Below are 16,345 nucleotides of genomic sequence, written 5' to 3'. Positions count from 1 at the left end.
GCAAGAGGGCGGGTACGCGGAAGTGGGTCAGCCACGCCCCACTGCACGCTGGCCACGCCCCACTTCATGCGAATTGGGACTGCGGACAGGGAAATGTCCCAGCCAATCACCACGCCCGGAGCCAGAGCTCGGGAGAGAGCGGAGCCGGGACAAGCCCGGCCCTCTGCTCATAAATATCGGGGGTGGGGGAGAGGTGGTGGAAGCGGCCTTTGGGACCTCTGATTGGTCCGCTTGTCACAGGGGCCGGCCACAGGGGGCGGAGCTATAAGGATGCATATATAAGGCCAGACGCCCGGGCGCCCCCACTTCTCTCGCGCGTTAGGAGGCTCAGGTCGTTGTGCTGTGCCGTCTTCCCGCCTGCGCCAGGGACTGCCCGACTCAGTGGTGAGGGCCCTGGCGGCACCGGCTCTGAGGAGCCCGGGACGGCGGGCGGCCTGTGGCGGCCAGACAAGGCGGGGCCGCAGCGGCACGCCCCTGGGAGGGGGCGGTGCCGGGGCGGGCCCTGGGTGGAGTCCGCCCCGCCGGCGGCGAGGGGCAGCGGGAGACTGGGCCAAGCAGTGGCCAGAGGGCGTCCCGCCGCAGTCCCGGGCCTCCGGCAAGCGGGGCGCTGCCGCAAAATGGCGGCCGTGAGCTCCAGGCTGCGCCCAGCGAAATGGCGGGATCATCGAGTGCCCGGATGGAGTGGCGCAGGGAGCGCGCTAGGCGCATGCGCGCGCGGCGGGGGCGGGGCCCGGACGGGGCCACGTGGTGCGCCGGGTCTCCAGAACTCCTTTCCCGACTGTGAGACTGAGAGTATCAGTTTCTCGGTTTTCCCAGTTGGGATTGATTGAGCCACTGGATGCCCTCAAAAATCCCCGACCGAGCAGTCACACAGTTCTACTGTGTTTCCCACTTTGCCACGTCATGCTTTACGCCCTAAGGGTACCCCAGTTGGCACAGTCCCCAGTGCACGGCTTCCTAACCGAGTTCTGGACTTCGTTTCCGGAGCCCTTTGGTGGTGGTCGTTCCCTGCCAGTAAGTGCTTTGTCTGTCAGCATGCCGCCCCGCCCCCTTTAGTCGTCCCTTCTAATACCAGGTTTCCCTCCTTGGACATCATTGCCTCTGGGCCATCCCTGCCTGATCCCAGCTAAAGTCTTGTTTATAAATTCGTGTGTGGCCAGAAGTGTCCCTCTAAGATTGGGAGGCTTCCCTGACAGCCAGTACCTGCGCCTGGTCCCCAGTCACTCTCAGAAGGCATTTACAGAGATCAAGTACCTTCCTGTCCAGCAGCCAGTAGATGTCACGTGGTTAGGATAGTTCTCCCCCCCTGTTTTGGAGGGGGAGAAACAAGATGCAGTCCACCAGAGCACTCTGGGTGAGCCAGCTAAGAGGACCAGGTCAGCCCAGGCAGAGGCTTTAAGGGGAGACCTAGGATTCCCTGTACTGCCCCAGGCAATACCTAAGGAAAGACTATGGGAAGAAGTGTGGGTCTGCCCTAAGTCTGGGAGGTGGATGGAACTGGACCACTTGAGGACTAGCAGTCCAGGGTAATAAACCATTTTATTTAAATTAAGCAATCTTGGCTGTGAGTTTGGGATAATAAAACAGAAGTAAAGGACTGGTGACATGGCTCACACCTACAATCCTAGTACTCTGGGAGGCCTAGGTGAGAGGATAACCTTGAGCTCAGGAGTTCCAGACTACTCTAAGCAAGAAGACCCTGTCTCCACTAAAAATAGAAGAAATTACTGGGAGGCCGAAGTGGGTGGATTGCCTGAGGTCACAGGTTCAAGACCAGCCTGAGCCAGAGCAAGACTGCATCTCTAAAAATAGCCAGACATTGTGGCTGGGCCTGTAGCCCCAGCTACTGGGAGGCTGAGGCAAGAGAATTGTTTGAGCCCAAGAGTTTGAGGTTGCTGTGAGCTATGATGCCAGGGCACTATACCAGGAGTGACAAAATGAGACTCTTGTCTCAAAAAAAGAAAAAATTAGTTGGGGGTGGTGCCTGTGGTTCAGTGGGTAGGGCTCCGGCCCCATATACCCAGGGTGGCAGGTTCAAACCCGGCCCTGGCCAAACTGCAACAAAAAAATAGCTGGGCATTGTGGCAGGCACCCGTAGTCCCCGCTACTCAGGAGGCTGAGGCAAGAGAATCGCCTAAGCCCAGGAGTTGGAGGTTGCTGTGAGCTGTGTGACGCCATGGCACTCTATGGAGGGCAATAAAGTGAGACTCTGTCTCTACCAAAAAAAAAAAATTTTTTTTAGTTGGGCAGTCATGGCAGGTGCCTATAATCAGGCACCTCCCAGATACTTGGGAGGCTGAGGCAAGAGGATTGCTTAAACCCAGATGTTTGAGATTAGCGTGATCTAGGCTGACACCATGGCATTCTGGCCTGGCACAACAGATTGAGACTGTCTTGGAACAAAAAAAAAGTAAAATAATTTTCCAGTATTTCCCTTAAATAGCATTTGTAATTTCTAGTGTAAAATATGGCAGGGGAGGTGGTGAGAAGTGAAGCTTATTAAGGACTTCTCTGGTGTTTGCCTTAGGCCACCATGGCATCAGATGAAGGCAAGCTTTTCATTGGAGGGCTGAGTTTTGATACCAATGAGCAATCACTCGAGCAAGTCTTCTCAAAATATGGACAGATCTCTGAAGGTGAGGTTGGTGCTGGGCTGGTGGCTGAATAGGGCTGGCCTGTCCTTATTCTGATTATGTGAACAGGTAGGTGCTGACTGCAGCCTTTTTTGCCCTGCACAGTGGTGGTCGTCAAAGATAGAGAGACCCAGCGATCTCGGGGGTTTGGGTTTGTCACCTTTGAAAACATCGATGATGCCAAGGATGCCATGATGGCCATGAATGGGAAGGTGAGGGTCTGGGGTTGCAGAACATGAGCTCCCCTCAGGGATGGGACAATTCATAGGCTAACCTGTACCAAACCTCTGGTCTCCAGTCTGTAGATGGGCGACAGATTCGAGTTGACCAGGCAGGCAAGTCATCTGACAATCGATCCCGTGGGTACCGAGGTGGCTCTGCTGGGGGCCGAGGTTTCTTCCGTGGCGGCCGAGGCCGAGGCCGTGGGTTCTCCAGAGGTGAGTGCCATGAGGTGGGCCCTTGGGCATGCAGTAGAGATACTGCTTGCAGGAGGTGGTAGTATTCATTTCTTCTTTCTGTCCCTGCTTGCAGGAGGAGGGGACCGAGGCTATGGGGGAAGCCGGTTTGAATCTCGGAGTGGGGGCTATGGAGGTTCCAGAGACTACTACAGCAGGTAAGGAGAGGGAGGTAGAGACACAGCCTGGATGTAAGGTGGCTGGGGGATTGCTGAATCCTGTCAAAGGTCCCTGGGAGGGCTCTTCCTGGGTGAGATGAGGATAGCAAGATGTGGAGCAGAGGTGAAGAGGGTGGCAGGCAGTAGAGGGGGCTGTTCAGGAGTCCAGTCACAGAAGGGGAAGGCCAGCCAGGGCATCAAGTGTGGTGATTTTTTTTTTTTTTTTTTTTTTTGTAGAGACAGAGTCTCACTTTATTGCCCTCGGTAGAGTGCCGTGGCCTCACACAGCTCACAGCAACCTCCAACTCCTGGGCTTAAGCGATTCTCTTGCCTCAGCCTCCCGAGTAGCTAGGACTACAGGCACCAGCCACAACGCCCGGCTATTTTTTGTTTACAGTTTGGCCGGGGCCGGGTTTGAACCCGCCACCCTTGGTATATGGGGCCGGCGCCTTACCGACTGAGCCACAGGCGCTGCCCGTTTGGTGATTTTTAATGATTTCCTGTCATCGTCCCTGCTGTAGTGCTTGTTCCATCCCCATGACAAGACTGCTGGCATGAGGGCTGGCAGCTCAACCTGCCTCAGGTATTACATTAGTAGATAGGTACTCTCCAGCACTCATGTCTGTCCTTCTGCAGCCGGAATCAGGGTGGTGGCTACGGTGACCGGAGCTCAGGTGGATCCTACAGAGACAGCTACGACAGTTACGGTAAGTTATGCTCCAAGGGTGCCACGTTGTCATGGCCAGCTGTGGGAGCTCAGTGCACCTGGAGTCCTCTACGAGCAACTTAGGCTGGATGCTCAGACTTTGTCACTGTGTTTGCCCATAAGGAACAAGTCTGTTCTCTCAGAGCCATTTCTACCACAGAACATAAGAGCCAAATCAAACTGACCAAAAAGGAAAGGGAGAGCAGGAACCTGCTGAGCATTCCAGCATAGGTGCATGTGTGGCCGCTGGTCATGCCCTCTCTCAACTATGGGGGGGTTGGTTGCTCCTAAGGCCACAGGGCCCAGCCCTCCAGATCTGGACTTGGGAGTGAAATGCTGCGTCTTTTGCGTGCTTCAGTGCCTTTACACTGTACCTGCTTCTTGTCCTCAGCTACACACAACGAGTAAAAATCCTTCCTGCTCAAGATCGTCCTTCCAATGGCTGTATATTTAAAGATTTTGGGAGCTTCGCTGAATCGTTAATGTGTAGTGAACACACCTTGTATTCCCACTTTTGTAGTCGTTTCAGTTCTGATCTTGTCAAACCCAGCCTGACTGCTTCTGACCCCCAAGATGGCCTCATTGTTAAGACTTTTCTATTTAAGGAAGTGCTGTCCATTTTTAAGGGTTTTCCAAGAGTTGAAAAGCACTTAAGATTTACTTTTTTCTTTTTACTATGAGCCATGAGTTCCTAAATTGTCAGGGGTTTGGGGGGCGTTAGGGGGTGTTTTTTTGTGTTGCCTTTTTTCTTTTTAGTGGGGTCAGCCCCATGAAGTTGGGTGCCCCATTCACTTGTGTCTGAGATCAAATACTCTGAATGTGCTCTTTGTCGGAAGCTGAGCAAGCTGTGGCTTGTTTCCAACTCCCTATAACGTTTCTGAATGTAGCATGGTAGGACACCATTGGGGCTGCAGCAGAGGCTGCCCAGCCCATCTGCCCATCTGTGCTGTGCGTGCCCTGCAGTAGACATGCAGACATCCCCAAGAGGTTCTTGAAGATGTTTATTTATATTGTCCTTTTTTACCGGAAGACATATGCATACTTCATCGATGTTGTATTTGCAGTGGCTAAGGAATTCTTGTATGCAGTTTTCTTTGGCTTTACGAAGCTGATTAAAAGACTGTGTGAAATGAATCTTGCTCTGACAATTTCCCTTTCATTGCACAACACAGTCCCTGCTGGGCTTTTGCAGTCAGACCTGAGCAGAGAGCAGTTTGAGGAGTAGTAGGTTTGTGAGTCCCACGTGAGGCCTGCGGAGAGCTAGACAAGGAAGGCAGAGCAAACTTGACATTGGTCGGGCATTGTGAACAGCTAACTGCACCATCCCCTTAGGTGAGCGAGGTGGGTGACGGGTATGGGCAACTCAGATGGCAGAGCAGCCCTGGGAGGCTTCTGGCAGTGGCAGCCAGAGGGCTTGACAGGACTGGCAGCTTAGCAGGGACAGTGGATGCTTGGACACACCTGACACTGACCTAGAGAGCTTTAATCTAGCAGCAGGCCAGAGAGTGGAGGGCACATGGTGTCCCTGGGTGACCACAGACTGACCAGCTTGTTAGCTAGTTCTGCTCTTGCTTCACAAGTTCTGAGCGTTCTCTGCTAGCCTATGGAAGCTGCAGCCCTCGGAGGACAGAAGTGTTGTGCGCCCAACAGAAACCTCTGAGATGCAAGCTGCTCCCTTGGCTAGCTCATATGTGGAAATAGCCCTGTAATTCGAGGTAACTCCTTTCGCTCGTGTCCACATCCCTCTTGTTGAGAGCTCATTTGAAAGTAACGTACCCGGGGAATGTGCCTTTGACTGTTTTTTGTTTTTTTTTTTTAAATCAAGCTATAACTAACGTCAGGCCCAGTTGTTTGTTCTTCCCTGCCTTTGGCCAGGCAAGCGGCCTGAGGCACAGTCAAATCTTGCTCATAGGTACCATCCCCTTAAGCAGGATTGGAGACTACCGAACACCCTGCCTTTTGGATTTTTTGTTCATCAGTTGACAGTCTTTTCCAGACCTCTTTTAAGTCATGTGACTAACTAGCTTTCTCTGATATCTGTTGCTACCATTAGTTTTTTCCAGAGCCCACCTGTCTCTAAGCAGCTCAATCCCAAGTGAGTAGCTGGCTCTGTCTACGGGAATGTGGCTCTGGCTACATTTCAAGGCACAGGCCCGCCCTGGGCATGCTAGCCTATGACGGTGCCTCTGATCTCATGGCCCCATGACTAGCTTGAGACCCTCATGGGAGCTGTGGATGGTTTCCAGGGAGGTTGGGGGGCAGTTGTAAACCCCAGCAAGGACTCAAGAATAACACTTCTTTGCTTTGGCAGGTTGAAGGGGACCCAGCCTGGACATAGGGAAGAATGGCCCAAGAGCAGCAATGATACCGGAGTCACTGTCTCTGGAATGACTTCAACCAAAAAGAGTGGAGATGCAGCAGCCTGCTTGCCAGGTTTGTTTCCTGTTAAGTGCTTTTGAATCCCTGTATTCCTGTACCTCTTCATTCCTAGTAAGCTCTGCTATACCTACATGACCCCAAGGAGTATCCTCTCCCACCCCGCCCTCCGCCCCGCTAGTAGGATGGCGCATGGTTCCTTCTGGAGCCAGGCTCCTCTATTCTTTCTCCTTAATCTTCCTCCTTGTTCCAGTAGGTGGTTCCTTGATGAGATTCAGACTACGTAAGGACTTAAGGTCATCCCTGGAGGACAGGACAGACCATGGTGCTGGCGGCTTGCATGGCGATCAGTCCTTGCCTGAGACAGTGTGAAGACGTGCAAAGCTGGATTTAATAAAGGGTTGGTTGTGTACAGCCAGAAAGCCGAGTCTGTGGTTTGGGGTGGGGCTGTTGAGGGCGGGCTCCTGACCCTTAAGCAGAGCAAGGAGAACACGTGGAAATACCTCTGGGACCTCGAGGGTTCATAGCAGGAACTGGACCAAAACAAAATGACTACGCAGTCATTCGATTTTACAGGCCGTGTTGAAGGGGGTGGGCAACACTGCAAACTGGGTGTCTCAGGATGGCGAAGGCAGCCTCAGCCTGGTGGCTTCTGGGCTGAGGTTAGGGGCGGGGCAGGAACCCCCACACTCCCATCCCGCCTTGGGAGTGGGAGGCGAGCCGCGGAGTCTGGGGGCACCTGGGCTCTCTCAGGACGCTTTGGGGGCTTTGGCCGCCCATTCCGGTACCCTGCCTGCCGACTGAAGAGAATCCCTTAACGCGGGTGACAAACCAAGGGCCGGGACCGCAAAACTGAGGCGCGGCAGCCCGCAGGGCACTGTGGGTAGCGATTTTCCCCCGGCCAGTGCCCGAGATATTTCCGGGTACCAAGCCCTGCCCCCGTGTCTCATTGGTTTGGGCCGCTCCCACGCGCCTGAGTGACAACCGAGCACGCGGGCGGGGCGCCGCCATCGCTTCCGCCGGGCAATGGGGCCGCGCGTGCTGCTACGGCCGCTCCCGGCGCTGCTGCTGCTACTGCCGGCGCTGCTGCTGCTGTTGTGCGGGGCTAAGGAGGTCGCGTCCCCGCCGCCGCGTCCCACGCAGCCTACTCTTTCGCCGCCGCCCGCCATAACGAACGGGAGTCAGCCGGGCGCGCTGCACAACCGTACGCACGCGCGTTCCCCAGGGCCGCCGGGCTCACCGCTGCTGCGCTCCTTGTACGTGCTCACGGGCCTCTGCGGCCTGGCCGCGCTCTACTTCCTTATCCGGGCGTTCAGGTGCGTCACCAGCCTCGGACAATCACCATGCGTTTCCTGAGTCACGTGACCGACCGCGGTCTTAGCTCGCCTCCGAAGTAGGCGTGTCTTGTTCTCCAGGGCGGTGCCGGTAGTCACGTGGCTTACCCGCCGCGGCTCAGGCGGAGGTGGCCAGCAGGGTTGCGGTTTTCCAGACCCATTGTGTAGTCTCATGCTGTTGGACCGATGCTGTCTACTTGGACGAACAGCCAAGACTAGAGCGTGCTGGGCTTCAGAGGGTCTATATGCGCCCCGCTGAGCGGCCTAGTGGTCACTCTTCAGTCCTTAGGGCTGCCTCCCGGGCACGCCTCCGTGCCCTTTCGGGCCCTGCCTCTGCCTTTTTTCGTTCTCCCTTCCCTCCCCGACCATGGCGGATTTCCGATTTCCTGCCCCTTTCCTGCTCTTGAACGCACTGAACCGGGTCCTGTGACCTGGTGCAGTGCCCACCCGGGTCCCGTAGATGAGAAGGGTTTCCAGCACTGACGGCACTTGTGCAGGGCGGAGCTGGACTTGCCCTTGCGCCTCGTGCTTGTGAGGTTCTGTGCCTGCGTAGAGGAACCTCCCTTCTCGCCAGCCCTTGTCATCCAACCCACTCCAAATCTCAGGAGTCCCTAACTACCCACCCCACTTTGGGTTCTTCGGGGCGCCCTCTGGAAGGGCCTTAATTTTTCAGGGATGACCACATCCAGCCCCGTGCCACCTTGGTAAAGTCCACACTATTTTAAAAGGCCCTTGATCCTCGGTCCCCTTCCTCCACCTGGCAACAGCAGGCAGGACGGTGGGCCTGAGACAGTCCTGCAGGCGGTTGACTCTGCAAACTCTGAGAGTCACTATTTTCTTTTTTTTTTGTAGAGACAGAGTCTCACTTTATGGCCCTTGGTAGAGTGCCGTGGCCTCACACAGCTCACAGCAACCTCCAACTCCTGGGCTTAAGCGATTCTCTTGCCTCAGCCTCCTGAGTAGCTGGGACTACAGGCGCCCGCCACAACACCCGGCTATTTTTTGGTTGCAGTTTGGCAGGGGCTGGGTCTGAACCCGCCACCCTCGGTATATGGGGCCGGCGCCCTACCGACTGAGCCACAGGCGCCGCACGAGAGTCACTATTTTCTTAAACTATTTATTGTTTTTTTTTTCTTTTTTTGCAGTTTTTTTGTTGTTTGTTTTGTTTTTTTTTTTTTTTTTTTTTTTTTTTTTTTTTTTTTTTTTATTTTTGGCCGGGGCTGGGCTTGAACCCACCACCTCCGGCATATGGGATCGGCGCCCTACCCGTTGAGCCACAGGCGCCGCCCTGTTTGTTTTGTTTTTGAGACAGAGCCTCAGGCTGTCGCCCTGGGTATGCTGTGGCATCACAGCTCACAGCAACCTCCAACTCCTAGGCTCAAATGATTCTCCTGCCTCTGCCTCCCAAGTAGCTGGGAATATAGGCGCCTGCCACAACGCCTGGCTATTTTTTGGTTGCAGCCATCATTGTGGTTTGGCAGGCCTGCGCTGAATCTGAACCCCCCAGCTCAGGTGTATGTGGCTGGTGCCTTAGCTGAGCCTGCAGTATTTTTTTTTTTTTTTTGGTCGGTAAGGGGTTTGAACCCACCACTTCCAGTATATGGGGCCAGCGTCCTACTCCTTGAGCCACAGGCGCTGCCCTGAGACTCACTGTTTTCATCAGTACTATATGGGCCAGGCGTGGTGGTTCACGCTTATAGTTGTAGCACTCTGGGAGGCCGAGGCGGATGGATTGCCTTGAGCTCACGGGTTCCGGACCAGCCGGAGCAATAGCGAGACCTCATCTCTAAAAATAGCCAGGCGTTGTGGTATAGCCTTGTAGTTCCAACTACTTAGGAGGCTGAGGCAAGAGATTCACTTAAGCCCAAAAGTTTGAGGTTGCTGTGAGGTATGATGCCATGGCACTCTACCACTCGAGGGCAAGGGTGACAAAGTGAGACTCTGTCTCAAAAAAAAAAAAAAAAAATCAGTATTCCCTCCTGGGGTCATAGCATGGGGTGGGTGGTGAGTGGGAGGACCTGCAGGGGAGGTATCCATAGGAGAAATTAGTAATCATAGTCGCTAGACAGGTTTGCAGCAGGGTCCTGGGATCAAGGTTTGGACCACAAAGAGGGTCCTGTGGGAGGGAGAGTGGGGCAGGGTGGGCAGGGAAGGGCTGCTGAGCGGGTTCAGATCCACTTTCAGGTTGAAGAAGCCCCAGAGGAGGAGGTATGGCCTCTTGGCCAACACCGAGGACCCTGCTGAGATGACTTCAATGGACAGTGAGGAGGAGACACTCTTTGAGGCCAGGAATCTAAGATGGTGAGCAGCCCTTCTCCAGCCCCCAGGGGCCTCTTGGTGGGCAGGCCTGTGCTGGGGGGCTGGGCTGGAGATACAACAGGGTTGGGGAACTGGGAGGGGTCATCCCTGTAATTTCAGCAAACTGTCTTGGTCAAGACTCAGCTCTTCTCCCTCTATTTACAGCTTCTTTGAAATGGGAAAGGGAGTAGGCGCAGTGGCTCAAGCCTCTAATTCCAGCACTATGGGAGGCCAGGCAGGTGGATTGCCTGACCAAGCCCCTACTAAAAATAGGAAAACTAGCCCAGTGTGGTGGTGGGCACCTGTACTTCCAGCTTCTCGGGAGGCTGAGGCAAAAAGGATCACTTGAGCCCAAGAGTTTGAAGTTGCTGATGCCAAAGTGTCAACCCCAGAATGACTAAGTAAAAATAAATTTAAAAAACGGGGAAGGGGGCTGGGTGAGGTGGCTTTCATCTGTAATCCTAGCGCTATGAGAGGCGGAGGCAGGAGGATCACTTGAGGTTAGGAATTCAAGACCAGCCTGAGCAGGGGTGAGACCCCATTTCTACTAAAAATATAGAAAAATTAGCTGGGTTGGGTGGTGCCTGTGGCTCAAGGAGTAGAGTGCCAGTCCCATGTGCCGGAGGTGGCGTGTTCAAACCCAGCCCCAGCCAAAAACCACACACACAAAAAAGAAAAATTAGCTGGGTATTGTGGCAGGCAGTTGTAGTCCACTGAAGCTATTCAGGAGGCCGAGGTGGGAGGATTGCTTGAACCCAAGAGTTGGAGGTTTGCTGTGAGCTAGGCTAATGCCATGGCACCCTAGCCTGGGCAACACTGTGAGACACTGTCTAAATAAATAAATAGAATGGGGAAGGGGCTGTAGTACTTTGGGTAGCAGGCAGGTGTTCTGGGCCTCCGCCCCTGCTGTTCCACCATGGCTGCTATGGGGGACCTTGACCTTCTGGGGGTGGCAGGACCAAGGGATAGGTGGACTACCCCAAGGTCAGACCTCTCCATGGTCTCTTCCACCTAATGGCTGGGGGTGGGGGGGCTTTTCTGGAGCCACACAGCTGGGCAGGGTGGGGCATGCTGGGGGAAGCAGACCCTGGTGGGCTGCAGGGATCTGATCAGGCTATATCCCCTTCTGTGGGTCAGATACTCCCGCCAGACCCATTTGAGGTGGGTCACACTGGCCACCTTTGCCCAGCAGGGTGGGCTACCTCCAACACTTCATCTCTCATGTCTTACCTCCTGCCTTGTAGATGCTGAGGTGAGGGAGGCGATGTTTCCAGAGGCAACAGCGGAAGGACAGAGTTGGCACCCACTACAGGGGCCAGCACACCTGACCTGTTTTGCTGGAACCTATGCTGCCACCTGCCTGCTTGCCCTTTTTGACCCTCTGCCTGGACAGTGTGGCCTCCCTAACATTTCAAGTGGAAGCTGGAGGAGCCTTGACAGCCACTGCCCAGGGCGCTGAGGCCCCTTTGATGGACCGTGACTTGTACCACACCCTGTCCCCTGTGGGCAGGAGACCCAAGGGGCCTATCTGGCAGCACCTTCCCCCTGGGCTGGGAGCAATAAACAGTGTTTCTGTAGTTGGTGTTGGTCACATGCTGCTTCTAGACCCGGTCATCTTGGCACAGCTGGAGGAGAGAACACAGTGGAGCAGGACTGAATCTGTCGTGGGTTTCTCTATGTGTTACTAACCTAGGCTTTGATTGTCTAGAGAGCCAGATGAAGAATCTCACATGGTAGAAAAGAGGGGACGACCTGTCTCCAGCCACCTGGGACAAGGCTGTGCCACTCTGCCTCTGGGCCCAGAAAGAACTATGAATCTATCAAAGCCCTTGCTCTGGGGCTCCTCTGTGCCACCTTCAGCCTTGGGTGCAAGGGCCATGCTCTCAGGAATCTCCCATCAGTCCACCAGCACCTTTGGGGGAGGTTTTAAAATAGCCCCAGAACTGTGGTGTAGTGGGGCTGGAGTTCCCTAGAGCCTGAGTTTGTCTCCTGTGGGATCAGCAAAGCCCTGGTCCTGGAAAAGGTATGGGGCTGGTTTTTCCTGCAGGCTGTTTTGTCTGGGTAGAGTCCATCTCTGACTCTGGTGACTCCTGCCACCTTTGAATTTGGCTTTGGAGAGACCTAGAGGAGGAGGTGATGGTCACTTGTGAGTGGAGTTCTCCCCTGGGCCCCTATGAGCCACACTGCCTTGTCATAAGGAAGAGTGGCCACTAGGTGGCAACCTCACACCACCCAGCCTCTGACACCCCCACCCACTAGGTCTCTCCCCAGGGGCCAAACCCTATACACCTGAGGAAATGGGTCCATGGAGTTCTATTCCTCACTGTCCCATATCCACCATGGAATGGGGAAAGCCTACTGTCAAACACATCCTATCCCACCCCCTGCAGGCCCCCGCCTGTGCAGCCTGGGATAAGGCTGTCTATGTCCAGGGCTTGCCCTACTACAGCTGGGATCCACCATTCTCATCTGGCAACTGTCTCCAGGAAGTCCTTCTTGACTGCCTGCCCTCCCTACCCACCCCAGAGTGAAGCTAGAGTCTCCATACCACAGGGAGGAGGTCTGTGTGCTGGAGGGTTGCACCCTTGCCCATTTATTCTGGCTGTAGTTTCACCGTCTGTTTGGCCCTGTGGGTGTCTCTGCCTTTGAACTCCAGCTCCATTTGAATCTCTCCATCTGCCATGTGTCTCTCTTGGTCTGTCCCTGTGACTGTGTCTGACCCACTGGGACACACTTTGCACAGGCATGAAGACACCATCTCAAGTCCCCACCCTGTTATAACTCAGCCCCCTCCCACAGCTCTGAGATTTTTCTCAAGCTTCAAAAGGCACATTAATTACTCTAATGAGGTCAGGAGAGACTCACACTTCCCTATTTCATCCCCTAGCCCCCCTGCCTCCCGCCCCCTCTGGTGGGGAGAGTGGGCTCTGCCTGTTCCCATCCCTTCAATCAGCAACACCCACACCCCCAGCGCTAGTGGGAAGTAACTGGCAGCCCCTGCCAATGTTAATGCTTTATTAGCTTGGAATTCTCTGAGGCTAAAAGCCAAGAGATGGTCTCTAAGTGTGAGATGAAAGGCCCCAGGTCCCGGCCAGCCCAAGGCTTGTGTGCAAAAGCATGTGTTTGTGCATGGGAGCCTGGAAGGGTGCTTCCAGCAACTCTACCTCATGCACACTGACCCGTGTGCAAAGGCACAAAACCCAACCACATAGACAGGACATGCAACATAGTCCCACATAAGGGATAGGCACAACCTCTCAGGATGCACGCATGCACACAGTGTTCCTGCACAGATTCCAATCACTGGGCCAAGTTGGGGTGCAAGGCAGGAGGGTGAGATAGGGGTGTTGTCGGTTCATTGCAGACTGTCTCATGGGGGTTGCCACAATCTTGAGATTCACGCTGAGATTTCAAGGGCCCAGCTGCACAGGAGGATGGGAATTTTAACTTATTGGCAAGAGAAAGGGACACGTTTTTTTTTTTTTTTTTAATTTTTTTTGATATGTTTTTATTTTTAAGGACAACAAACTAAAGCCCAGAAGAAACTCTCTTCAATCCCATGACTGGGTGCATGCTCCACAGATAGGGATGGGTGGGGATGTAGGCAGTCCGCTGGGGCTTCACCAGGAGTGGACCAACCTGCCTAGAGCCCTCCATGCCCCACCACTGCAACCCCCTAGCACCTGGACCCTGCCTGTCTAAGATGGGGCTTCTGAAAGCTATTAGAACCAGAGCAGGCAGCAGATTTGGTCCAATTTATTCTGTAATGAGAAATTTCTCCCCGCATATTTTTAGCTTCCTCCACAGAAATGCAGCCTTTGAAGCTGTAGGCACTGATCCTGAGCCCTGTGGCCTTGACCTGTGGGCTGGGGAGGCACTTATCGAGAGGTAAGAGGTGAGCCCAGGTGCTAGGCATAGGCTGGGGGCCAGATCTGGCTAAGACCAGACGAAAATGACCCTCTTCAAGTCTGAGGCAGGCCCCCATCAAAGACCCTGCCCTAGGTGTAGGTCTTGGGCTGATGGCTGACCCTAAATAATGGCTGACCCTGAACAACCTCTGTCCCCAGAGTGAGTCTGACCTTGGACCCTTGACTCCAAAGAAAGCTATTCCAGAGTGACTCCCTGGCCTCAGCAAACCCCTGCCAGATAAGCTTTGAGGCTGGGATGACCCCCAGCTTTGGGAGGAGCCAGAGCTGCTTGGATGTCCACAGCAGCCCCCTGGTGGGGCAGGGCTTCCTGGAGCACCCTGGCCTGGAGCAGGGCCTTGGGCCACCCTGCCCTCCCCTCCCCACCTGGGCCGCATCCTCCAGGAGCAGCCTGTGGCACAGGGAGTTTGAATGGGGGACCAGCTGCCTTTGTTCCTGCCCCTGCTCAGGCTGACCTTGAGAGAGAGATGAGAACAGAAGGAAAATGAAGCTTCTGCTGAAATCTGCTTGTAGTGGTGACAGCAACAGCTTCCACCTCAGTGGCCCCTGCATGCAAATGAACTGACCTGCCAGGCCTCTGTTGAGGTGGACCCCTCAGCCTGAGGCGCCCTTCCAGCTCTGACCTGGGCTGATCCAGGTCCTGTGTGATATAAAAGACACTTGCGTGGTCAGGCGCAGTGCCTCATGCCTGTAATCCTAGCACTCTGGAAGGCTGAGGCAGGTGGATAGCTTGAGCTCACGAGTTTGAGACTAGCCTGAGCAAAAGCCAGACCCTATCTCTGCTAAAATAGAAAAACTGGGCAGTGCCTGTATCTCAGTGGGTAGAGCATTGGCCACATACACCAAGGCCAGCAGGATTGAACCCTGCCTGGACCAACTAAAACAACAATGGCAATTGCAACAAAAAAATAGCCGGGCGTTGTGGTAGGCACCTGTAGTCCCAGCTACTCGGGAGGCTGAGATAAGAGAATCGCTTAAGCCCAAGAGTTTGAGGTTGCTGTGAGCTATGATGTAATAGCACTACCGAGGGTGACATAATGAGACTCTGTCTCAAAAAATAAATAAGATAAAATAAAATAAAATAGAAAAACTGAGGCAAGAGGATCACTTGAGCCCAAGAGTTGGAGGTTGCTCTGAGCTATGACACTACAGCACTCTACTGAGGGCACTAAAGTGGAAAAAATAAAAAAAGAAAAGAAAAGACAAGAAAAGAAAGGACACCTCTGCCAGCCCACCCCTCCCGACCTTTGAGGTCCCACAAAGTAGGAGGGGAGTTCTCCACTTCTCCACCTATGACAGGGCGTAGTCCTGAGTTTCTTGCCCAGAGATAAGGAGAGCCCAGGCTGGTGGCCCCATATCCTGTGTTTGCATCCAGCCACAGTACTGTTACTCCCCTCAGGGAAGGGCTGCCTATCTGCAGACCCAGATGCCTGGGAAGCTTTTCCTGCTTGCCTGGGTCACACTAGCCCTGTGTTGTTGGAACCCCAGGCCCTCACTTCAGAGTGTCCAGAAAGTCTGTCCCTATGCTTAGGCAGGACAAAGGCCCTGGCAAGTGATCCTGACTGCTGGTTCATATGATCCAGGCCTGGGTCTTTGAACTGGGGCATTTATATCCAGGTGAAGAGATAAGATCTTAAGCCCAGAATACCCAGAACAGGTGGGCCGGGCCCCTTGGATGGCAGAGGACTGACAACCTGTCCTGGCAGGAAGAGTGGGACACAAAGTGGAATAGATGTTGAAGGACAAGCAGGATTGTTTCTTTGTTTTTCTTTTTTTGGCTGGGGCTGGGTTTGAACCCGCCCCCTCTGGCATATGGGGCCAGCCCCCTACTCTGTTGTGCCACAGGCACCACCCAAGCCCATATCTTATTAGAGCTGTATTCTACCATGCTGGGGCTCTGGGCCTGCACAGTCCCTGCAAGGAGTTTCAATGATCCCTCACTTGTTACCTTTCAGTTTAAGAGCACCTGGCTACAAGACTGGGGTTCCTCCTCCTGCAATGGGCCTGGGGACAAAACACATCCAGAAAGGTAGAATCTGTCTGGGCAGTCCTGGCTCTTTCCAGCAGCCAGTATTTGGTGACAGCATACCTTCTACAAGCTCCACATGGTGAGGGAGGTTGTGGCATGAGTAAGGACAATTGTGGAGGACAGGTTCCTAGCTCCTTGCCTGTGGTCAGCCTCCTAGGAAGAGGGATGGCTCTGAGTTCCCAGACATAGGGCCTCTGCTTAAGCTGTGCACTCTATAGGGACATTTCCTGACCCCTGGCCTGATGGATTTCTGCATTTCAGCCTATTTTATTTGCTATCTGCCTGCATCTCACTTTGGGCTGCTTGGGTCCCCTCTTGAGCTGCTCAGACTCAACATGCACTGGGCTACCTATTATGTGCCCAGCACCCTTACACATAATGTGGGAACTGCTATTTGGGAGAACAAAACAGGTCCAGAGAGGGGAAGTTA

General features: G+C 54.1%; 2 protein-coding genes across 4 annotated transcripts; both read left to right on the top strand.

Moving 5' to 3' along the window:
* The first annotated feature begins 239 nt into the window (after window positions 1-239).
* On the top strand, window positions 240-9,963 carry CIRBP (cold inducible RNA binding protein). Of its 3 annotated transcripts, XR_008378059.1 has the most exons (9): window positions 240-384; window positions 2,528-2,636; window positions 2,739-2,845; window positions 2,932-3,070; window positions 3,165-3,246; window positions 3,883-3,953; window positions 6,264-6,385; window positions 6,585-6,728; window positions 9,847-9,963. XR_008378059.1 is itself a non-coding variant. In XM_053581389.1 (7 exons), exons 2-7 carry the CDS (start codon window positions 2,534-2,536, stop codon window positions 4,358-4,360), a joined length of 519 nt encoding a protein of 172 aa, XP_053437364.1. In that variant the 5' UTR covers window positions 240-384; window positions 2,528-2,533; the 3' UTR covers window positions 4,361-5,764. The 3 variants fall into 3 exon arrangements, 2 of the variants coding, with proteins under 2 accessions (XP_053437364.1, XP_053437359.1); XM_053581389.1 differs by lacking the exons at window positions 6,264-6,385; window positions 6,585-6,728; window positions 9,847-9,963 and adding an exon at window positions 4,344-5,764; XM_053581384.1 differs by lacking the exons at window positions 6,264-6,385; window positions 6,585-6,728; window positions 9,847-9,963 and having other exon boundaries at window positions 3,883-5,764.
* On the top strand, window positions 6,740-11,531 carry FAM174C (family with sequence similarity 174 member C). Its single transcript, XM_053581397.1, has 3 exons — window positions 6,740-7,644; window positions 9,847-9,963; window positions 11,205-11,531. Coding segments are annotated over exons 1-3 (408 nt in total). The 5' UTR covers window positions 6,740-7,354; the 3' UTR covers window positions 11,206-11,531.
* Window positions 11,532-16,345: the final 4,814 nt, after the last annotated feature.

Source organism: Nycticebus coucang, chromosome 2, assembly GCF_027406575.1.
Source record: "Nycticebus coucang isolate mNycCou1 chromosome 2, mNycCou1.pri, whole genome shotgun sequence".
Taxonomy (NCBI): Eukaryota; Metazoa; Chordata; class Mammalia; order Primates; family Lorisidae; genus Nycticebus; species Nycticebus coucang.
Note: the sequence above shows the minus strand (reverse complement) of the source record. Positions and strands in the feature narration are given on the sequence as shown.